The sequence below is a fragment of the Bos indicus genome, chromosome 6 (assembly GCF_029378745.1).
Source record: "Bos indicus isolate NIAB-ARS_2022 breed Sahiwal x Tharparkar chromosome 6, NIAB-ARS_B.indTharparkar_mat_pri_1.0, whole genome shotgun sequence".
Taxonomy (NCBI): domain Eukaryota; kingdom Metazoa; phylum Chordata; class Mammalia; order Artiodactyla; family Bovidae; genus Bos; species Bos indicus.
The window spans coordinates 4,433,208-4,458,357 of NC_091765.1; the positions used below are offsets into that span (position 1 = coordinate 4,433,208).

Here is a 25,150-nt window from a genome sequence, read left to right on the forward strand (position 1 = left end):
AAAGAAGTGAAGTGAAGTCATTCAGTCGTATCCGACTCTTTGCGGCCCCATGGACTGTAGCCCACCATGTTCCTCGGTCCATGGGATTTTCCAGGCAAGAGTACTGCAGTGGGTTGCCATTTCCTTTTCCAGAGGATCTTCCCAACCCAGGGATCGAAGCTGGGTCTCCCGCATTATAGGCAGACGCTTTACCATCTGAGCCACCAGGGAAGTCTTAAAGAAAAAAGAACTACTTATTAAAAAGATCTGTCTCTTCCAGGATTAGAACAGTTGATATGTTCTAATTCTTTACTTTTGGCCATCTACACAAAAGCTCTGCTCAAAGAAGTGCAATGAGAAGAACTTGCCTTGAGCAAGTTACCTCATCTCTGTGAACCTCAGTTTTCTCACCTGAAAGACAGCAGAGGCACTTCCTAACTCAAGGAGGCTTTCTATGAGGTGAATGGAATCACGCATCTGCCGCACTTAGTCCAGTGCCGGGCTCAGTAGATACTGCCATCACTCTCAGGGGACTGCGTGCTTGTACAGATTTCAGCAAGTCAGCCGAGCAAGGGTGAATGTCATTTTTTAGTAGCATGCCACTGTTTCCATCTACTCTGTCATCACGCCTAAGAACAATGTCACCTCACCCACCTGCTGGTCTTATTTTCACTGAAGAATGCTACCTGGCCTTTAGAGATGATTTTTTTGTTTTTCACTTGATCCTGGAAATGCCAGTTAAATGTGAGATTTGCTTCTTCTGTCAGATATTCCAACTTACCCAGTTTTTAGAATTCCTCCTCTAGTTTTTGTATGGTTGCATTTATACAAGCACCTGAGTTATTTTTATGTCAACCCTGTAAAGACTTTTGAAGAACAAAAAACAATTTTATACCAAATAACTGTTTCACTTTACTGGTTTCTCACATTATCATGACCCTTGATAATTTCCACTGAATACAGTGGTTTGATGTTTTGTAACAAAGAGAACCAGTGTTTCTTTTTCCCATTTCACTCAAGGATAAAGGATCCATTCTCTATAATCAGAAATAGACAAGGTCAACAGTAGCATTATTTTATAGGTTTTGTATCTAAAAATAATGCTGTGATAAAAGTCCATTTTAAATCCCTGTGATATTCTTCAATGCTCAGAGTCATATCATTGTGTTTTAAAAATGTAGTTAATAAAAGAATAAAAATCTTTTATGCACATTTCTTTCTTTTGGAATCTCATTCAAAATCATGAGGACATAGGCTTTTGAAAGTTAATGGACTTTACTACATAAAGAAATTTTAAAGAAATAATTGTTGACTTAAATGAGAAAAAAGCCTTTCTGAGTTTGAGTTTTTGTTCTATTGTGCATAGTATGCGTGCATGTTCAGTCATGTTCAACTCTTTGCAGCCCTATGAACTGTAGCCCACCAGGCTCCTCTGTCCATGGGATTTCCCAGGCAAGAATACTGGAGGAGGTTGGCATTTCCTCCTCTAGGGGATCTCCCCGACCCAGGGACTGAACTGCATCTCCTGCATTGGCAGGCGAATTCTTTATCACTGGTAATCAATTTTGGTACTAACCTACGTCTCCAAAAGCAGTCTTCTACAATCTGAGTATTTGAACAATTTTCAATAAATTTACTATGAGAAGTCCACAGGGATATGAAATGTCAGATATTACAGAGTAAAGATGAAGACATTCAAGACTTGGGGATTCTGTTAGCTTATGCTGTGTATTTTCCTATCTGGGCTTTAAATATTATGATGAAAATAGCTCATTTAATTTTTGGAATCCTTGGGCTAGAAGAGAATATCAAAATCATTTGATTCACACAAACTCTCTTCCACATTCTTTTAGAAAAGCAAAGCAAAACACTAAATCATCTTTGCTCTGTTCTGGTTCGCACTAATTTTGCAAATCTCAGAGAAGATTTATTGGCCTGTGTCTTGGTTTCTGTACCATAATGAAATGCTAATTTCATTTTCATAAGATGATTTCTGTATTGAATATAAGATAACTTGTGTCAAATCAGATTTTTTAGGTTTAATGTTTATGTATTTTTACTTTAATTTCAAACTCTCAAAAATTTCTAAATATAACAACATTTTATATTTTTAGTGAATTACTCAGAAATAAATTACTACTAGATTGTTTAGTGTGCATCTCCTACAACCAAGGACATTCTCCCATGTAAGCGCAAGAAAGAAAAAACTGTCTTTACCCTCTCAGGGTCACTGTCAGGGGGCCTGCTGATTTAGCTGACAAAGACTAACAGAAGAAAAGGAATACACACATTAATATTTTTATTTGCATGAGAGTTCACAGAAAAGAAATGAAATTCAAAGAAACAGACTCAGGAAGTTCTGTACCCTTCTTAGCAAATAACGTAAGGTTTGGCTTCAGGGGGCAGTAAATTGTAGGCCAGTAACTAGGAGATGAATGGAGTATTTTATATAAGGTTTATTTACGCAGACTCATTGTGCCTGCTAATGCTTCATCTCCAGAGACGAGTTGTTCTTCTCATCCTGGTACAGAAAAAAGACCAAATTTATGCTACCTTCACAAAAGGAAATTGATACCCTGCTTTCAGGGAGATCATAACAATCCTCGTATCAAAGTAGTGTGTTTTTAGGGTGGTGTATTCTGATCCCCTTCACATCAAAATCAGAAAATGAACACTGCTAAAATACTACCATATAATACTAAATTCAATGTTTTGCCAATTATTCTGTTCGTGTCCTTCCTAGAAAAAAGAAGGATAGAACCCAGGATCAGAGACTGCATGTAGTCTTTCATGAGTTTTAGCCTCTTTCAATCTGGAACAGCTCCCCAGTCTTTGCTTAATTTTCTTGACCTGACAGTTTACACATTTTCAGCAGGAATACCACAATGTGAAGTTGTGTTCCTGAAGGCATCTTATCAGATGTCTGGATTCTTCTCACTACAGGTGATTTTAATCTTAATCATTTCATTCAGGTGGAATCTGCCAAGATTCTCCAATGTAAAGTTATTCTTCAGTATTTCTTTTAGTATTCACTAAGCACTGGGGGAGGGAGATCCTGTGAAATTATGTAAAGATCCCATTCCTCATCAAAATTTCAGGCACGAGTTTTAGCATCCATTGAGATTTCTATTTAAATTATACTGTGCTGGCTGCCAAATAGTGATTTTTTAATACCATAATTTCTTCTACATTTATTAGTCACTATTCTAATGTAAAGAAAAGATTTCTTCTGTCCCTATTTATGTCTATTTCTAAATTTTTATCAGTATATGTTAACCAATCCTATTTTATTTAATGAGTTACAGTGCATTTTATTATTACTTACTTTGATGCTGAAATTGTCCCAAATCTAACCAGTTCTTTAATATTTCCTAATTCTGGCACAAAAAGAAATTCTAGGCTCATCATTTTCACCTGCATATGAACATTGTGAAAGAAAGAAAGAAATACATGAAGGAAGGAAGGAATATAGATCATTGCAATCTTTAACAAAACTTATGTACCACTATAGGAGGAAAGCTACTTGGTGTAAGTCTATTATATAAATGTTAAACAATGACTGCAAAGTTTAAAAACATATTAAAAAATAATTAAAAATTATTTTTAAGTTTTAAATTCAGTAAAAAAAAAAAAAAAAGGAAGCAAACTACAATTGGTACAAATGTGCACACCACACATTTCTCTCTCCTGAACTCAAAATTCAAAGTCAATATCAACAGAAAATGTGGGCAACGTCAGAAAACTATAGTTTCTACCTGAACTGAATGCAGACTGCCCTCTAGAGGCACCATTTAATCAATACAATCCAATGTTTCCAGCTGCAAGTGAACCTATCTGTATCTCCGTGTAAAGTTTTCAGAAGCAGTTCTCTTTAAATATGTAGGCTTTACTCTGCACATGAGCTTCCCTGGTGGCTCAGTGGTTAAAGAACTCACCTGTCAATACAGGTGAGTTCCATGAGTTCTGTGGGTCGGGTTCAATCTGTGGGTCGGGAAGATCCCCTGGAGAAGGAAATGGCAACCCACTCCAGTAATCTTGCCTGGGAAATCTCATGGACAGAGGACCCCGGCAGACTGGAATTCATAGAGTCAGAAAGGAATCAGACACAACTTAGCCACTAAACAACTGTACACATACTAATAACTCATCATGATTTCCATGTATTGTGTGCCACCTCTAACAAAACTAATGCAAGCAATCCAACAAAAAAAGTGGCTTCCATTTTATCAGCTAAACAAAAGAATTGGGACATGTGATCACAAGACAAAACATCAAATTATCATATGTTAGTTTGTGACTTTTGGTAAAGCTGTTAGCAAATTCAAAATCTCCCCAAAATTTCATGCAGAAGAAATGCCTCCATAATTTATCCCATTATTTCCTCACCATCTATAGATGAATCCATTGTGGATTCAGCTTGGAAGCTGCCTCACTGGGAGGTCTCCACTTGGCTCTGAACCTTCATATGTGCTGCCGCAAACTTCAAAACTGCTGGTGGATTAAAATCAAGAACTGTAGTCACGTCTTGAAACTCCAACACAGGTGTAAAAAATCCACATTTAAACTGATAGAGTTTAAATAAATATTACTTAATGAGCAATCAAATAGAAAGGTAAACTATTTCTCTTATCATAAAAATTTTATATAGCTCTCAAGAATATGGTGTCTAAAGTATTCAATACTTCAGATATAGTTATTAGAAGTATCACTTTCTCACCTCCTTTGCAATAATTTAAAATAATTTGAATAAAGTCTTTTTTGCCAATGGCTGTTCCTTAAGAAAAAAGTCCTTTCAAATATTTGTCCCAATGAAATTCAACTTTAACAATATAGATTTTAGAGAATAATTTTAAGATCATATTGTTTTATTTGATGATATTTTTACCTAAATCCACACAGTCAATATTAAATAGCAATGTGATACTGAGGAAACTATTATAATTATTGGACATGACCTAAAATTTAGTCTTCCAATCCTCCTAGCTGCTAAGTTGCTTCAGTTGTGTCCGACTCTGTGCGACCCCATAGACGGCAGCCCACCAGGCTCCCCCGTCCCTGGGATTCTCCAGGCAAGAACACTGGAGTGGGTTGCCATTTCCTTCTCCAATGCATGAAAGTGAAAAGTGAAAGGGAAGTCGCTCAGTCGTGTCCGACTCTTAGTGACCCCATGTACTACAGCCTACCAGGCTCCCCCATCCATGGGATTTTCCAGGCAAGAGTACTGGAGTGGGGTGCCATTGCCTTCTCCGAATCTTCCTAGAGAATGTCATAACTTGGTATTATGTACAGATCTGAGCAATACATTTTGATAAATTAAAGGAAAATTATAGTTGACACCAAAATGTGGTTATATTCATATGAATATAACCTGCTCTAATTTTCTACTTTGCTTTTTTGATATAGACACAATTATAAAATATATAATGTTCCTGCTGAAATGCTTATTTCCAAGAACAGTGTAGAGGAGGAAAATTTTTGTCTGGGCTCTGTAAGAAAAAACAGCTTAATAGGAGACAAGCTCACAAATTTTCTGTGACATGGGAGCCCTCTTGGGAAATGAAGACCTGAAGAAGTGGCAAAATCTAAATACTTTTGTACTAAACTGATCAGAGAAAGACAATTGTGGAAAAGTAACTGTAACTTATGAAGAGGCTAAAGGAAGATAAGAATTATTTTAATGAAGTCTGTTCATATGGATTCCTCTTCTTAATTTCCCATCCTTGATCATAAACATGCTTCTTTCTTCCTAGTATAGGGAGGGCATCTTTCACAAGCTAATTTTATCTCCTGTTTGCAGGAAGAAAGGGGGGAGATCAGAATGATTTTTTGTATCTGCTGTTTTTCAAGTATCTTTTGTTCAAAATAATCGTTATGCTGAAGTGACATATTTTGGGGTGGCATATTCTGCCATTGTTCCACATTCACAATAAAATTTATAATTTTGCTCTGCATGTTCAATTTTGTTTTCAATAAATCAATATGAGCATATTTCCTCTGCAGACAGTGTACCAAAGCATTAACCACATGATACAAATGTTAGAGTAAGTGCCAAGGTTTTCTTGACATAAAAACAGAGGTTTAACTTATTTACAATGCTGGTTGAGAATTATGTTTCCTATCACCTGAATCTTTAATAAGAGTATTCACTTTTTATACTCTCTGCTTCTTCAAAAGAATGGAATTTTATATAAATAAAAAACAATCTTGATGGTAATATGCCATATTGAAACAACAATAATAACAAAACACCACAGAATCTACTCCTATTGACCCATAAAATTCTCAAGCTACCTCCTTCCTGTAGCCCGGTTAGAGGGTGTTATTTTGTGTATTTTCAACCCTGTAATAAATGGTAGCATAGCAATATTTGGATGACTTCTTTGCTCTTCTGCTGTCCCTATAGAGAAAGTCACATTGTAACAAACTCTGGTATTCCAATGTCAGCCTATCCAGCAGATCTAATGTCTAAAAACGGGGTCATTTTTCTCTTAAAAACTCAGAGCTTGTTAGGAGAGGAGAGAATCATGCTTACTACTTGCTCTTGGGCAAGATTTTATCCTTATTTATACTTCTCAAGCATCTACCTGACTACAGCTTGATTCCAGGGAACGGACCCCTCAGCTCTGAAGTCCCTCCAGGACCCTGTTTGCTGGGGCTTCCCAGGTGGCACTGTGTATGTGTTAGTCGTGCCCCACTCTGTGCAACCCCACAGACTGTAGCCCTCCAGACTCCGCTGTCCATGGGATTCTCCAGGCAAGAATGCTGGAGTGGGTTGCCATTCCCTTCTCCAGGGGATCTTCTCAACCCAGGGATTAAGCCAGAGTCTCCCTTTTTTCAGGTGGCTTTACCGTCTGAGCCACCAGGGAAGCCAAAAAGAACCCATCTGCCAGTGCAGGAGATGTAAGACATGGGTTTGATCCCTGGGTTGGAAAGATCCCCTGGAGGAGGGCATGGCAACCACTCCAGTATTCTTGCCTGGAGCATCCCATGGACAGAGGAGCCTGGCAGGCTACAGTCCCTAGGGTGGCAAAGAGTTGAACACGACTGAAGCATGTTAGCACGCATGCACCCTGCTTGCTGATGCCTAAAGCTCTATGGCTTGCAGCAGAAAGGTCTCCTCTTACAGTCTTCATAGCTGTTAGGACTTCCTCAGCTCCTTCTCCCACAGGCAGAAGTACTGAGATGAGGAGGGAAGAAATCACACGGACTCCATGGAGAGAAGGCATCTAGAGAGAACTGATGAGCAACCTACCCATGACGTTGTACTCCAAGCATCCCTGCCTTCAGGATTCCTTGGTATCCTTGTTGACCTCAGTCCTAGTTGTTCCTGACTACTTGTTCTCTTGTCAAACATTTAATGATCATTGTGAGGCTCTGGAGGCACAGTGATATCAGCAAGCTAAACGCGTGCCTGCCTTCAGGGTTTCTAATCTAAAAGAGCAAACGCGCAATTACAATCAAGTGTAATTAGCAGCCTAATGTAGCAAATGCAGGTTGCTATGGAAATACATAGTTAGAACATTTTATGTCACCCTCCCATACTTAAGGTGAGAACTGCACCATGGCTAACATTTAGCCAGAAAAAAAAATGCCAAGGCTTGCATGTATCACAGTATCTCTTATCGAAACAGTGTATAGTCATCGATGCTGTATCCTGTCTCAACCTGTCATTCTGCCCTTGTGAACGAGAATGTTTCACTTGCTCAGAGCAGTCCCAGTAAGAAGGCCAAACCTCATCGCCGCAGGATAGTTGAAAGAGGATGTGGTTTCTCCAGAACTGTGCTCACCTGTAACCTTTCGTGGTCTGAACAGCACCTGCAGCCGCACTTTATCTTGGTCCAATCTGGCTCCCCTGCCCGCGCGCTCCCCCAGAGCACCGCCGCAAGAGTTTTGGCAGAGGGCTGTGGCATCAGCTCAGCGACTTGGCACATCACAAAAGCAGCGGTGCAATAGACAGGTATGCAGGCTGAGGGCAGTCACAGAGTTCATGTGTAAGCAATATCGCCATTCTCTAGGCTCTCTTTTCAGACATGCGAAAACCACATTTAGACACTTTTAAAAATTATTAAGCTACATAACCTTGGGTTAAACTCTTGAAATATTCATTCTTGCCTAAGGCCAATGCTACTTTGAAAATTTTGTGAGCAAACCTTTTCTCTTCTATTACCTCCTTAAGCCACACAACTGTTAGAGCTCCTAATTACTAAAATAATTCAGATACCATGCCTTCTGGATCTAAAACACATTTATACCGAGTAATTTCTTTATTGAGTAATTTCTTCCTCCCACCAATAGCCAGGAGCATGCTCAGACTACTAATCACAGTAACAAAAAGTAAAACCTAAAAGTCATGGCTTGATTGTAGTATTTCAGACAACACTGCTCATTCTGTGTCTCTAGAGGTTGCAGTCCCGGTTTTTGAACATATGGAAACTTTTCCATGATAGAAGAACATGCTATTGATTGATCCTTGTCTTATATTTGAAAATATGCTTTGTTCTTCAGAATCTTCCTTAAAAAGACTTGGCTTATGATTTAACATCAAAGCATAACATGCGACCTTGGTGGCAGGCTGGGAGGAAATGTGGACATTTGAGGAAAAAGGAACACTAGTCTCCTTAATTCTTGCCTTGGCGTTGCTATCTGCCACTTAACCCCTCTGAGTCTCATTTCTCTGTCTTCCAAATGCAAGAGAGAAATTAAATAATCTTCAGGTTATTCCCAAGATTGTGGCTTCTGTTTTCTCTGCTGAGTGTACTTGTTTTCCTTAGGAGTTTATACTTCTTGCATGTACTAATGAGGCAACTATAGCATGTAACCATAAAAACCAAGTCTGGGGCTTTGGGGCTGTGTGCTCCCCAGCAGTCACTTTCAGTGACTGGACATTCCATGGTTTAAAGTATAGATATCCAGCGTTGCTAATATACAGGCACAAAGAGTTAAAACCACGACTGTTCTACAATATAAAATGAACATATGTCCACAGTTTTAATTCAGCTCATTAATGAGGTTTCCATTCAAAGAACATTTGAAGAGTTGGGGATTTACAGGCAATTTAATAAAGGAATGTTAGAATAAGATGCTAGACTAGATACAAAAATGGTAATGCCCTAAGAGGCAGTAAGCCATAAACTTGAGATTCTTTTCTATCAGAGAGGATTCTACAAATTAACAATGTCTTGGCTCTAATCAAATAGTAGAATTTAAATAATTAAATTATCCTTAAATGAGCTTATTAAACAATGGCATAAAAAGACTTCACTTTATCGGATAATTTTTTGGGGAGGCGTTTGCACTGAAGACCCTTGAATGTGTAATAAAAGTCTGAGGGCTCCAAATATACTTTCTCTGATACACCTCTTTCTCTGATTCCTCCAATTGCTGGGTTACTGGGCAGATTGTTACCTCTCAGTGGTAGTCTAGGGGAAAAAGAGTTCAGAAATCATACGTAAATTAGGGAAAACTATTTGTAAAATAAGCTTCATAGTCACATTGGCCTAACCTACTATCCTATAGGTAAAAAATAATTCATATTAATATCATTTCTATTAGCTTTCTAGGCTGATTTATTCTTTGAGTGATGGGTAAGAAGGAACAACAGTAACACAGGAAGTTTATATCCATGTAAGTTTAAAGCAAGCAATGAGTAAGCAAAGGGTCTAACAGGGACTTACTAGACTTCTTTGTCACCATCAACTTGGAAAACTCTTAGTCCAAGAATACTGCCTCTATAATTCTCTGTTCACTTGAAATGTCACAAGGAGGCCACCTCAAATAAAGATTTACTTAATAGTATTTAATTCAAGGGGTCATTTTTTAAAATTTTCATAGTTTTTCCATGGTAAAAAAAAAAAATACATTTTTTTAAATCAAAGTGTACTCTTAGACAAAGAAAGCCACAGTAAGATTTGAATTTAAACTGGCCGCTCATGGCGATAACTTAAGATGGGTCAGTGATTATTACCTTTTTCAGTTCAATTCAGTTCAGTCACTCAGTCGTGTCCGACTCTGCGACCCCATGAACCGCAGAATGCCAGGCCTCCCTGTCCATCAAAAACTCCCTGAGTTTACCCAAACCCATGTCCGTTGAGTTGGTGATGCCATCCAACCATCTCATCCTCTGTTGTCCCCTTCTCCCCCTGCCCTCAATCTTTCCCAGCATCAAGGTCTTTTCAAATGAGTCAGCTCTTTGCATCAGGTGGCCAAAGTACTGGAGTTTCAGCTTCAACATCAGTCCCTCCAATGAACACCCAGGGCTTATCTCCTTTAGGATGGACTGGTTGGATCTCCTGGCAGTCCAAGGGACTCTCAAGAGTCTTCTTCAACAGCACAGTTCAAAAGCATCAATTCTTCAGTGCTCATCTTTCTTTATAGTTCAACTCTTATAACCTATACATGACTACTGGAAAAACCTTAGCCTTGACTAGATGGACCTTTGTTGACAAAGTGATGTCTCTGCTTTTTAATATACTGTCTAGGTTGGTCATAGTTTTTCTTTCAAGGAGCAAGTGTCTTTTAATTTCATGGCTGTAGTCACCATCTGTAGTGATTTTGGAGCCCAAAAAAGTAAAGTCTCTCCCTGTTTCCATTGTTTCCCCATCTATTTGCCATGAAGTGATGAGACCGGATGCCATTATCTTAGTTTTATGAATGTTGAGTTTTAAGCCAACTTTTTCACTCTCCTCTTTCACGTTCATCAAGAGGTTCTTTAGTTCTTCTTCACTTTCTGCCATAAGAGTGGTGTCATCTGCATATATAAAGTTATTGATATTTCTCCCGGCAATCTTGATTCCAGCTTGTGCTTCCTCCAGCCCATCATTTATCATGATGTACTCTGCATATAAGTTAAATAAGCAGGGTGACAATATACAGCTTTGATGTACTCCTTTTCCTATTTGGAACCAGTCTGTTGTTCCATGTCCAGTTCTAACTGTTGCTTCTTGACCTACATACAGATTTCTCAGGAAGCAAGTCAAGTGGTCTGGTATCCACATTTCTTGAAGAATTTTCCACAATTTGTTGTGATCTACACAGTCAAAGGCTTCGGCATAGTCAATAAAGCAGAAATATGTTTTTCTGGAACTCTCTTGCTTTTTCCATGATCCAGCGGATGTTGGCAATTTGATCTCTGGTTCCTCTGCCTTTTCTAAAACCAGCTTGAACCTCAGGAAGTTCACGGTTTACATATTGCTGAAGCCTGGCTTGGAGAATTTTGAGCATTACTTTACTAGGGTGTGAGATGAGTGCAATTGTGCAGTAGTTTGAGCATTCTTTGACATTTTTAGGAAGGTCAAAAAGATTTTGACCCTCTCTTCAGAAAGAGACATTGAACATATAACAGATATAATATAGTTTTGTACTTAATTTGACTTGGGGTAACTCATGGACCCCTGCCTCTCATCCTGGCTCCTGATCTATAGTTCCCAACTGAGAAAAACAAGGAGCCACCTAAAAGGCCATTGGTGAAGCACGTGGTCCTCATAGCTTGTCTCCCAAGCCTCTCCTGATATCTGACTCTGTAACTCAGCTGACTTTCAGTGTGGACAATGATAGGTTGTTTTCTTTGGAACTAAAGCAGAAATGCCCCTCACAGTGGAAAACCTGAGCCCAGTTATTTGGGAATAAAATAGTCCTCTATAGTCCTGCTGTAGTGACAATTCACTAGCAACTCAAAAGTAGATTAAAAAGTCATGGGTCTCAGAACACATTCTTATCCTGCCCCTTATAAGTCAAGTGACCTTAAGAAAAGGTATTTAACTTCACTAAGGCTCAAGTTTAATTGAAAAATCAGGATGATTAAGGGGTAGGGCCCTGAGCAAAGACATCTGGAGCCATACTCCTGACCTAATCAGCTAAGTATTACAGAATCAGTGAACAGATCCCGGGTGAGGATAATACATACCCAGTGAAACTAATGCAAAGTTTCGAAGGCTTTGTTCTGTTTGTGTTTAAACGTTTGGTAGTGATGGCCTTTTAGGTGGCTTCTTCTTTTTACTCTACTCCAAACCTTGGGTCATAATGTCATATTAGACTATAACTTTGTTGCATGCAATTATTTAGTGAACTAGAGAGGAAAGCAGAGTTTTAGAGCCTCTGTTAATGCTTCCTTTGTGTCCCAACTTTATCAGTTCTTTGAGGTTATTTGCATACATTTTAAATAAGCATCTAATTTACTGTTAGATTTGAGTTAATGTTTTGAATTAAACTTCATCACACAGTCATATTTATTCAACAACAAATATTTATGGAGAGAGGTCATACTATGTGCCAAGAAACAGGGCAACAAATAAAAGCAGACAAATGCCCTTCTTTCATGGGACATATATGAAGCCTGTATGGGGTCTGGGGAGAACAGTAAACAAATAAGAAATCAAGATCATAAAAAATTATAAGGAGAAAATTAGAATTAAAGGCCAGTAGTAATGGGTATGAAAAGCCATTTTAAATAAGTTCATCAGCAGAGGTTTTCTTAATAAAGTAACATTTGAGACAGACTCTGAAGGGCGTGGGGGAAGCAAGACGCATGGAGGAAAGTGCAGACACCGAGCTCCTGTGTGGGAAGCACACTGGCGTGTTCTGTGATGGGCTAAGTGCGCCTGGAAAGGCAAGGCGGAGGGGAGTGGATGATACGAGCTCAGAAACAGAGCACAGGAGCTGGTCATTTGGGGTTTTGGAGGTCACAGAGGGTCGTATCAAAATGATCCCCTCTGGGGTTTGGGCTCAATAACATGTTTGTCACAACGGAATGTAACACCAGAAAGAGTTGTGACCTCTTGGCAGGCAAGTCTGGTTCAGAATAGGTCAGGAAAGCTGCCTCAGAGGCTTAACAATCAGTCTAGTCCAATTCCATTGGACTAATTAATTAATTGGTAATGTAATTAACCTGAAGGATTTGGGGCACTTATTAAAGGAATTTTGAGACTCAGAGGATTGCAGGAAACGCTGGGCATAGGCTAACAAACTTGATACTACATGTATATAAGCTTTGGGGCCATGAAGGGTTACACCCAGTAGTTCTATATGGTGACATCGCATGTGGGCCATGAGGCACAGATATACCACAGCCTGAGGAAAGTATAAATAGAAATATGAGGGTTCAGGTGTATTATTCAGAGGGTTTTTTCCTAGTACCAATAACAGACACCAAAAAGCTAGCTTAAGAAAAGACAAATAATTCATTATAAAAGATATGGGGTAATTAGCAGAATATAGGGTAGGAAGGTAGTCATGGCTTAGGGTTGATTCAAGACTAGAAAATTGCGAAGACTTTCCATCTCACAGCTCTGCATTTCCCTACCCAGCTGCTTCGTTCTTAGCTCCCTCTGCACACAGAAGAGAATCTCACTGGCCAGGCTGGAATTGGTTATTTACTCTTGGTCCAATCAGCTATAACCAAGGAAATGAGGTCAAGTAGTATCAACAAGCATGGCTGTCAAAGCCTCTGCCTGGGACCCACTCTCAAAGAAGGTAGAGGGTTGGACAGACAGCCCAAGTAACCTCTGCCACATCATGTGATTAGATCATCCACCTATTTATTTTACTTGGAAACAACTTTGAGAAGTATTCCTGAAAAAAATCCCTACCCCAATTCAAGGGGTTGTTTTCAGGGGATGAAAAATGATGAGGAAGACAAAACAAATGTAAAGAAAAATAACATAACGAATACATTTTTCTCTTGAATTCTGTTTTTAATGAGACGATTTCTCCATCATGTCAGCATGATACAACCGAAAGAAAAATGGACTAGAGTCAGAAAATCTGATTTAAATTTTTACATTATCAGTTAATAGTCATGGGAATGTAAGCAATTCATTCTGGTTCTCAGATAAATGTTGCAGGTTGGACTAGCTTCTTTTTAAGGTAACTTCCAGATACCCTTTGACTCTGATATGATATTTCTATTTGGTGGCAAATAATCCTAGGGATTTGTTGTCAGTTCATTGAAGACATAGAGCAAAAATGGCCAAGAGACAAGCTATAGAATCCTACACATCTGAGTGTGATCTTGGCCCTGCCACTGTTTTGGAGTTTGACTTCGCATAAATCAGTAAGTTAGTTACTAAATCCAAGTTTGCTCATCCGTAAAATGCAGGTAAATGCTGACTACTGTAATGAATTGTACCCACTGAATAAGAAAATGAATGTAAAGCACCTGCCTTCCTGGGAGTGTTTAGTTCTGGTCATTGTTATCAGCCTGTGAAAAATCCCTCAACTTGTTTGTATCTTACTAGATTACTTAGAATAAATGTGCGGGTAAGTGAAACTTAAACTCCAATACTCTTTAAAGTTCTCTAACAGCAGCAACTAATGAATATGAGATTAGAGACCTGGAAATTCTAGGGGTGGGGGGCATCATACATAAATAACACCTCCATGTCACTCACGAACATAATAATTTTTAATTACCTTTGTAAAATGTGGCTTTCCCATGTCCCCCGGGGGCAGGTGTGAAAGCATGGAGCTGGATAATAAAATCCTCAGTCTGATTGAGAGGAATACTTCTGATCCCAGAGGGGTCAGCCTGGGGGCCACGTCGAGTCATAGAAGTCCCTGTTCTGTGAAGGTAAGGAAAACCTTCTGCTTTTTCTCAATATACCCTTCAGCAGTGTGGTCACTGAGAAGAACGCACGGGGAGAGTCCCTGAATCATTTCCAGTAAGGCACTTCCTTGATGACTGAGAGGACAAAGTGAGCCCGTGCAAACTTCTCTTACACAGTCACTTCCTGTTACTAAAAAAACCCTCCACAGAAGCTCCTTCCAGTTTAAAGTGTGATATCAAGGGACCATCATTACAGGAAAGGGAGGTGGAGCTCACGCTATTAGAAAGAGTGCTTAATGCAGCAACAACTCTTTTATTGGGAGGAGCTAACCTAATGTATGCAAACTCACTTACCTTGGGTTACTAAAATCCACACAATTCATGCCCATTTTTTAAAGGAAAAAAAACAAGATTTTCCTGATTAGATAAGTTCTTTGAATTTTCTCTTGTTTCAGGATATTTATCTATGGTGCTTTATGTAACAAATAGAATTCAAGGGTAAGCTCAAGCTAGGAATTTTGCAGATACCTTTCTAGAAATACATCATGAATGACATCACAAACTCTTAAGCTCTGCAGTCCTTCCAATTAGAAACTGTCTCTGATGATCACTTCAAAATAAATCTAAATTAAGTAAATTAGAGAATGTGGCTGACCTTAAAAATATTTACATAACTTCTGCTTTGGTTTCTTAGTTCTAAAATGATCCAGGCTCGTTGTGGAAAAGCTACACTAAGCATAGAGAAAACTATAGAAATCATGTATAGAGAAATTTATTGTGGAGCTAATGGAGTTTGCAGTCCCCTAAACAAACATTGTCTTTCATAATTAATTTGTGAGGTTGCCTCAGGCCTCACCAAACGTGGATCAGCCTCTGAAATCCCCTCCATGCCCACTGCTCCTAGAGAGCCTTGCTTAGCATTGAGATCTGTGTGTCTCCTTCTGGCCCTCTCTCTCTCTCTGACACACACACACACATACTCACATTCACACTGATACACATACTCTGTCTCACACATACACACTTACATTCACACTCTCTCTCTGACACACACACACACTCACATTCACACTCTCTCTCTGACACACATACACACTCACATTCACACTCTTTCTGACACACATACTCACACACACACTCACATTCACACTGACACACATACCCTCTCACACACACACACTCACATTCACACTCTTTCTGACACACATACTCACACACACACTCACATTCACACTGACACACATACTCTCTCACACACACACTCACATTCATACTGACACACATACTCTCTGACACATGAACATTCACACTCTCTGACACACATACTCTCACACACACACACTCACATTCTCTCTGACACAGATACACACACACTCACATTCACACTGACACACATACTCTCTAACACACGAACATTCACACTCTCTCTGACACACATACTCTCACACACACACTCACATTCATACTGACACACATACTCTCTCACACACACACTCACATTCTCTCTGACACAGATACACACACACACTCACATTCACACTGACACACATACTCTCTCACACACGAACATTCACACTCTCTCTGACACACATACTCTCACACACACACTCACATTCACACTGACACACATACTCTCACACACACACACACTCACATTCATACTCTCTCTCTCTGACACACATACTCACACACACTCACATTCACACTGACACACATACGCACACACACACATTCATACTCTCTCTGACACACATACTCACACATGCACACTGTTCTGTCAAACACTTTTCTCACTTAGTAATTCGTTATGGATCCTCCTATACCTCTTTCATTCACTTAATGAACAAATAGTATTGTGTACGTTCTTTCCACTTCTCCCTGAAAAAGAAGCATTTGTTTTCAAAGTGAGAAATGCCTTTCTGCTAATGATGAGGGGCCAAAAAGGCTTTTCTCTCCGCTTCCTTCCTTCTCTTTTCATCCCCACCCCCACTCTCATACACATGCCTCTAACTCCCAGTTAAGACTTCCTTCCTTCATGGAAATGCTTTTTTGTAGTGGCCATCTACTTTAGCACCAAAAAGAAATTTAATGATGAGAATTTGAATCCCCTCAGAAGCCTGATCCTCTTATTCTCTATTTATCAACCCCTAAGACTCTTTCGCTCATGACTGGCTTCCCTGCACGTTCTGCTCACTTGTTCTCTGGATCCCTCCTTGTATGGCAAAAACCTCACAGCCCTATTGCCACCCTCTTGGCAACTAGTTCCCTGTCTTCTGGGGACTTGACTGGAACTTCTCTGTCTCTTTAAGATACTGTTTCCCCTATCTCTTCCTTGATGAAACTTGCTCATCATCCTATACATTTCCAGGCAAAGGAGAGCAGGCATCTGGCTGGTTCTTGTTTTGTCTTGTTTGCTTTGTGAAATGTAAGGTGAAGTCATCTACAGAGAAAGAGAGAGTAAAGGTGAAGTCCAGTGGTTAAAACAGGGAAGATACCCACGTGGCTCTAGCGGTAGAGAATCTGCCTGCAATTCAAGAGATGGGGGTTTGATCCATCGGGCGGGAAGATCCATTGGAGAAGGAAACGGCAACCCACTCCAGTATTCTTGCCTGGAAAAATTCTATGAGCAGAGGAGCCTGCCAGGCTACAGTCTGTGGGGTGACAGAGAGTCAGACACAACTGAGTGCCTGAGCACACACACACATGAAATGGCCACTGAGAGACAGAGACGGGAGAGAGGGGCAAAGCTAAAAAGAGTTCCTGGGGCACAGTGAGGACCACTGTATAAGACCAGTCACTAACGAGCATTTGGGCTCCTAAATCTTCAGTCTCCCCATCACTTCTTACCGGCTTAATTCTCCTCAACTTTTAAATATTGAGACTTCATACTATTTTATGGGTAATGTTCTTTGTTCACCATTAAGTATGATTTTATTTTATTTATTAACTTTTATTGAAGTGTACTTGTTGTGTTAGTTCCAGGTGTACAGCAGAGTTATATGTCTATATTCTTTTCAGGTTCTTTTCCATTATAGGTAATTACAAGATATTGAATATAGTTCCAAGTGCTGTATTGTAGGTCCTTCTTGTTTATCCATTTTATATATAGCATTGTGTATCTATAAATCCCAAAGTCTTAATTAATCCCTCCCTCCCTCCTCGCACATTATAAGCAATGTTCTAATTCACTCTTTCACATCCTAGCCAACGTTGATCATGACATCCAAGTTTTTCCAACCACTTGTCATACCACTCACAAGCTCTACCTTGATAAACCCATGGATTCACAAGCTCCACCTTGATAAATCCATGGCCATTTTGCATCTGGTTTTTCACTTGTCCTTTCATTTGCATTTGATACTATTCACTAACTTTCTTAAAATGTCTCTCTCCGTTGACATCTATAAAAGTGTCCTTCAACACCCTCCCTTTCCCTCCGCTCTTTCCGTCTCGCTTGCCGTCACCAGTCTCTCTTGTATCACCTGTCTGTGTGACAGTAGTGTCACCCAGGGATCGGTACGTCGTGGTTGGTTCACTAAACTTCAAAACACGTGCCGATGGCTTCTGACACATACACTTACTAAACATGTAGTTCTTTTCTAGATTCATATCGACTTCACTCAGCATGTTCAAAGATGCGCTCAGTATCTTTCCTGTTACGACTGTTGTTGCTCCGCTCTCCATTTCCCACTTCCCAAGACGCACCCTGTCCCGCCACCCCACCGTCCTTTACCAGACCGTGCAGTTCCATGTGCTGTGCTTTCTCACATGCTGTTTATTCTTCATGGAAACCTTGCCTCCATGCCCCTTGGATGCACTGTGTTTCCAACTGTGTTTTCATGTGAATTGTGAAATCATAGTATCTCCCTCTTTAGTCTCACAGAGTTCTCTGGTCCCCTTTTGCTCTGTCCTAAACTATGAGAAAAGTAGACTTATAATCACCTTATCTCTAAGAATCCTTCACAAATAATCTCAAAGTCTACAGGAGGGATATTGAATATACACTTAAAAGCTCAGTTTCTCATCCTAAAGCTTTTGACTGTCAGTGATTGTCAGATGCCCACCTATCACTGCTGCTCCCAGATGTTAGCTATACCACTCCCGGGGCACTTTGTGGTACCACTCATGGTGACAAGTAAGCCTATTATGCGGCTATGCTCTCCAGAGCCCAAACAGAGCTAAACACTATGGTTCTCTCCATTTCAATGGAGAGACCTTTCTTTCCCAACTTTAGCTACACAGGCCCCCAGTACTACTTTACACATCCAGTGTTTGCCAAAAATACGTGTGGCCGTCTTTTTGATTTTCATGCTTCTGCAAATGGGGAAACTGAGGTTCAGTGAAGCTAAGTACATTTCTCGTGGATTCTACTATAGCTGTAGGAATTGCATTCTGGACCTAAACCCAAATCTGTCTGGGTTGCTCTATACATCCTGCTTTTAATGACCTCTTCCTCAAATAAGAATCATTTGAAGTGACTGGGCCTGAACTCAAGCCGTTACCAGGAACGACGCTGGTGTCAGAGCAACCCCTGCTTTCCTGTGTGTGGCATCACCCTTGCATCAAGCTGCAGCTCCTCTACTCTCTCTCTCTCTGAGGATAAGGTCTCCCAGGAAAAATCCCCAGAAGTGTCTCTTCATCTCCCAGACTTCTGGCATCTCCTTCTCAATTGTCATCTGAAGTATCTTCAAATATTTGATTCCTTAAGTACACACAATTTCCAGCTGAAATCTCTGCCGAATTACTATTTACAATAGCACTCGTGAAAGGAAATCCTACATTCAAAACAAAAATTTTTTCCATTCTCACTGATATATTGATGAAACTGAAAAAAAGGATAAGAAAAATTCTTTTGGAGTAAGACGAGGGTGGGTCAATGACAAACTTTGGAAGGCATCTCTCATTTTCCCACTGGATGGAGCAAGCGTAAGAACAGTCAGGGAGATTCCCTTTCCAGGAAGAAACATATTTCATTACGGCTTTAGGAGATGGGTAAAATGCTTCAAATGGTTCAGAGAGTATAATCTTTTAAAAGATTAAGTAAGTTTCCAATCATAAAGAAATATGATTTAATGAAAAGTCCTGAGACATAAGTCGTGTTCCCTTTATTGTCTGCCTTTGCCAAAAGTAAGAGGGAGAATTACTATAGAGAAAATGGGAAGAAGTGAAATGAAGCTGCTCAGTCGTGTCCGACTCTTTAGGACCCCATGGACCGTAGCCTACCAGGCTCCTCCATCCATGGGATTTTCCAGGCAAGAGTACTGGCGTGGTTTGCCATTTCCTTCTCCAGGGGATCTTCCTGACCCAGGGATAGAACCCAGGTCTCCCACATTGTAGGCAGGCGCTTTACCATCTGAGCCACCAGGGAAGCCCATAGAAATGAGAAAACTAACTCATTGCTTTGAGGAAACAGAAAAACATTATTGATGAATATGAGGAATATTAATATGAAGTGGGTTTTAATATTCTGTTAACACTGAAAAACATTGTTGATGAATATGATGCATATTAATATGAAAGCGGGTTTTAATATTCTGAGACAGTTGAAAGTAGAAAGTTGGTGAACAGAAGACATTGAAAGTCTTGCAGGCAAAGAACAAATCATTTTCTAAGTGAGAATAATACTCAATTCCAAAGTGGACATTAAATGGAACTTACATTAAACTAATACAGTGACAAAATTAATATATGAATCTTAATTTATTACCCTGTAATTGTGTGTCTTCAAATATGAAAGGAAATGATAGAAGACTTGAGATGTTTTCTTGAACAAACAAATATATCCCAGTAATGCCTAAAAACAAGGGTTCAACCTGGGATGGGAAGGAAAAGTGTTTGAATTTTAAGATCTACCAAAACCGAATTTGCTTAAGAGTGTTGTCATGTGTTTAGATTCTATTTTGCTTTTCTTATTTTAACTAAGACACAGCACTAAGAATTGACTTTTAATAACTTTGGTACCAGTTGAGGAGCGATTTCCCAGTAATTGGAGACAAATTCTAGCTCTGGACATTCTTCCTAAGGCTAAAAGTCTTGGTAAAATGCTTTGAATGGCTCAGAGAGTATAATCTTTTAAAGTATCCCAGTATGAACTTGGGGCTTCCCTGGTTAAAGCATCTCGGTTAAAGCATCTCCCTGCAATGTGGGAGACCTGGGTTCGATCCCTGGGTTGGGAAGATCCCCTGGAGGAGGAAATGGTAACCCACTCCAGTATTCTTGCCTGGAGAATCCCATGGAGGGAGGAGTCTGGTAGGCTACGGTCCACGGGGTTGCAAAGAGTCGGACATGACTGAGCTACTTCACTTTCACTTTCAATATGAACTTATGACACTTTAAAAGATTATAAGAGAAAAACTTCTTGGAAACTACAGTAAGTTGACAAACGTTTTCTGTAACCACATTTGTTAGGAAAAAACATTAATTTCCCTTTCCTTGTTTCCTTTTTTCAAAAGTTAAGCTATTTCATTATCAAAATCTTTTTTTCTCATCTCTAAACTGGGATGTGATAAGAATAAACTGAGTGAAAATGTGAAAGCATTTTCTAAATATAGAGGGCTAAATTGCTTGCATACATACGTGCCTAGTGGTGTCCAGCTGTTTGTGACCTCAAGGATTGTGGTCCACCAAGCTCCTCTGTCCATGGAATTTTATAGGCAAGAATACTGGAGTGGGTTGCCATTTCCTCCTCTAGGGCATCTTCCTGACTCAGGGATCAAACCCACATCTCCTGCATCTCCTATATTTGCAGGCAGATTCTTTACCACTGAGCTTCCTGGGAAGCCCAAAAGGGTAAAACACAATTCTTATGATCATGATGGTAGTGAGATTAGCTTGAGCCTCAAAGCCTTCTTATTTTTTCTCATACAATTACTAGCTTACTCTTTGAATCCCATTATTTAATTTTGAGTCGTGGTAACTGTGGAATGTTTTGATCTTTTTTTTTTTTTTTTTTTCCTGTTAGGAAAAATAAGCAGCATTGTTGTATGAGCAGCTGTTTACTATTCCCTGGGAAATGTCTGAATAGCTGGCTAGGAAAACAGCAAGTTCTTAGGCAACAAGAAGTTGAGAAGAAGCTGTCTCAACTCAGCTGCTGTACTTTGTGGTGTTTGAAGCTCATAGTAGGCAACCTGGGTGAAGTCATTTAAATGAGCTAGGTATCTTTCTCTTAGCTCTAAGTTCAGCTAGTAGTTTTTAGCTTTATAATTCTAAAAGTATAATCAAATCTCGAAACTAAACAGGTTAGGTCGACAGACAGACCAAGCTGTGTTTCCCAAGCTATTACCATGCCTAATATATGACATATGACTCCTTCCATTCATTTTGAAGGTTTTAAAAGCTTCCACTATACATAAATATCAGGTATATGTCCAGACAAGAAGATCTTGCTGTGTATGTTCACCTTGAACTCTATTTTTGTAATAAGATATAATACCAGAAACTGCAGGAAAACAAGATCAAATTTTAAGACACAAGAATTAAAACTCTTATACAAGAAGAGGGACGAAAATTTCCTCCCATTTGAGAGGCATCCATTTGTTGCAAAGATGGCTATCTATAGGAAAGGAGAAATGGGGCAGTAAACTCAGGCTCCTCTTGTTTGATAAGTAAGAGATACTTTTGAATAGGACACTTTCTTTCTTTTTTTTTTTTAATTTAATTTTATTTTTAAACTTTACATAATTGTATTAGTTTTGCCAAATATCAAAATGAATCTGCCACAGGTATACATGTGTTCCCCATCCTGAACCCTCCTCCCTCCTCCCTCCCCATACCATCCCTCTGGGTCGTCCCAGTGCACTAGCCCCAAGCATCCAGTATCGTGCATCGAACCTGGACTGGCAACTCGTTTCTTACATGATATTTTACATGTTTCAATGTCATTCTCCCAAATCTTCCCACCCTCTCCCTCTCCCACAGAGTCCATAAGACTGTTCTATACATCAGTGTCTCTTTTGCTGTCTCGTATACCGGGTTATTGTTACCATCTTTCTAAATTCCATATATATGCGTTAGTATACTGTATTTATGTTTTTCCTTCTGGCTTACTTCACTCTGTATAATAGGCTTCAGTTTCATCCACCTCATTAGAACTGATTCAAATGTATTCTTTTTAATGGCTGAGTAATACTCCATTGTGTATATGTACCATAGCTTTCTTATCCATTCATCTGCTGATGGACATCTAGGTTGCTTCCATGTCCTGGCTATTATAAACAGTGCTGTGATGAACATTGGGGTACACGTGTCTCTTTCCCTTCTGCCTTCCTCAGTGTGTATGCCCAGCAGTGGGATTGCTGCTCAAAAGTTTTCTCTTCCATCGCTGGGAGGATTTGCCCAAGGTTCCACAAGAGATGGGGTTAGAGAACACTGGAAGATGCAGGGTGTCCTTTGGAAAATATGAGTGATAGGTGCAAAAGGATTCCTTCTGCCTCCGTGAAAGTAATAATCCTAGAAGCTCCAATCCAGGCCACTTTGGCGGCCCCAGGAGGAGTGCAACAACCCCAGAGGGTGTTGGTAAAGGAGGGCACCAAGCCTGGAAGGGAAGGGCGACATCTGGATGGAAATTAGAATAGATTTTATCACTTTAACATTAAAAAAACATAAGGCATCCAGGAGCCTGCAAAGAGAAGAAAAAGAATTCAGAGTCTCAGGGTTTCCACTGAACAGACTTCTGGAGCTAAAGGTATTATCTTCACCTTTGGAATCATTGTCTTCTCCTAGATTTAAATGACTTCAGCAATCACATTTGAAAAAAAAAAAAAAGAAGATGTCTCTCTTGTTATGCAAAAGGAAGAATAACATCAGCCTCCTGATTCAGAAATTTGTAACTTTGTGACACTACTAAAGGAAGCAAAATTCTTGGCTTGGAAGATTACCATGAATAAACACATTAATTTAAGAGTTGTTTAGCAGATTATGTATTCTTTATGTTCTAGATCTGTTCATTGGGTTGGCCAAAAAGGTTGTGCAGGGGGTTTTTTTTGTGTGTGTGTTTTTTTTTTTTTTTTTTTTAACAAGATCTTATGGAAACTCACATTTTGGCCAACCCAACAGCTTTCTGACGGAATTTGGGTCTCTCTTAGGGACTTCCAAACCTAACCTGGGTTTGGGAATCCAATGCCTCAAAAGTCCTTTTTTTTTTTTAAATTTTATTTCACTTTTAAACTTTACAACATTGCATTGGTTCTGCCATACACCGAAATGATCACTAAAGATCAGTTAGCAAATATCTGCAATTTTTTCAGGCTATCATATTGAAAGACTGTCTTTGAGTCAAGCTCATTTTCAGACAAAACAGTCCTGATATACACTATTTGATCACTTATGTTTCCAGAAGTCATCACCATAGTCTCCCATTATTCCTACATCATCTTCATATGTACATCCCCTTTCTTAATTATTATATGTAACTATGGTTTTTGCTATTTAAAAGCAGTATCAAAATCTATGACTTATTGAAATGTATTGTCTCAGGAAGAAAGTGATATCTTTCACCTGAGGTCTCCAGGCTAATCACTTGGTGATTATCAAGTGATGCAGAAAGGATTTCATCATTAATGGAATGGTCCCTCTAATCTTCAGATTTTATGTTCAAAAACCAGAAAATACATGAAAGACATGTCTGTTTTGATTTTCTAGTACTTAACATATACCCAGTTCACAGTCTATAACCTGTAAATATTTAAGAATGAGTACATGAATGAAGGTGAAGTCAACACATGTATGTTAAGTACAAGAAAAAAGTGATTTGCAAGCAGAGTACATCATGAGAAACGCTGGACTGGAAGAAACACAAGCTGAAATCAACATTGCCGGGAGAAATATCAATAACCTCAGATATGCAGATGACACCACCCTTATGGCAGAAAGTGAAGAGGAACTAAAAAGCCTCTTGATGAAAGTGAAAGTGGAGAGTGAAAAGGTTGGCTTAAAGCTCAACATTCAGAAAACGAAGATCATGGCATCTGGTCCCATCACTTCATGGCAAATAGATGGGGAAACAGTGGAAACAGTGGCAGACTTTATTTTTCTGGGCTCCAGAGTCACAGCAGATGGTGACTGCAGCCATGAAATTAAAAGACGCTTACTCCTTGGAAGGAAAGTTATGACCAACCTAGATAGCATATTCAAAAGCAGAGACATCACTTTGCCAACAAAGGTTCATCTAGTCAAGGCTATGGTTTTTCCTGTGGTCATGTATGGATGTGAGAGTTGGACTGTGAAGAATGCTGAGAGCTGAAGAATTGATGCTTTTGAACTGTGGTGTTGGAGAAGACTCTTGAGAGTCCCTTGGACTCCAAGGAGATCCAACCAGTTCATTCTGAAGGAGATCAGCCCTGGGATTTCTTTGGAAGGAATGATGCTAAAGCTGAAACTCCAGTACTTTGGCCACCTCATGCGAAGAGTTGACTCATTGGAAAAGACTCTGATGCTGGGAGGGATTGGGGGCAGGAAGAGAAGGTTCGACAGAGGACGAGATGGCTGGATGACATCACTGACTCGATGGACGTGAGTCTCAGTGAACTCCAGGAGTTGGTGATGGACAGGGAGGCCTGGTGTGCTGCGATTCATGGGGTTGCAAAGAGTCAGACATGACTGAGCGACTGATCTGATCTGAGTGATCATGGATTA

At 39.6% G+C, this 25,150-nt stretch overlaps 1 protein-coding gene across 1 annotated transcript in view; it reads left to right on the plus strand.

The window, feature by feature from the left end:
* Positions 1–25,150, plus strand: part of TNIP3 (TNFAIP3 interacting protein 3) — a 109,797-nt gene that overhangs the window by 42,257 nt on the left and 42,390 nt on the right. Inside the window, exon 3 of the mRNA XM_070790986.1 lies at positions 14,425–14,542. Coding sequence (XP_070647087.1) covers positions 14,425–14,542 — 118 coding nt within the window. The remainder of the gene's footprint in view (positions 1–14,424; positions 14,543–25,150) is intronic.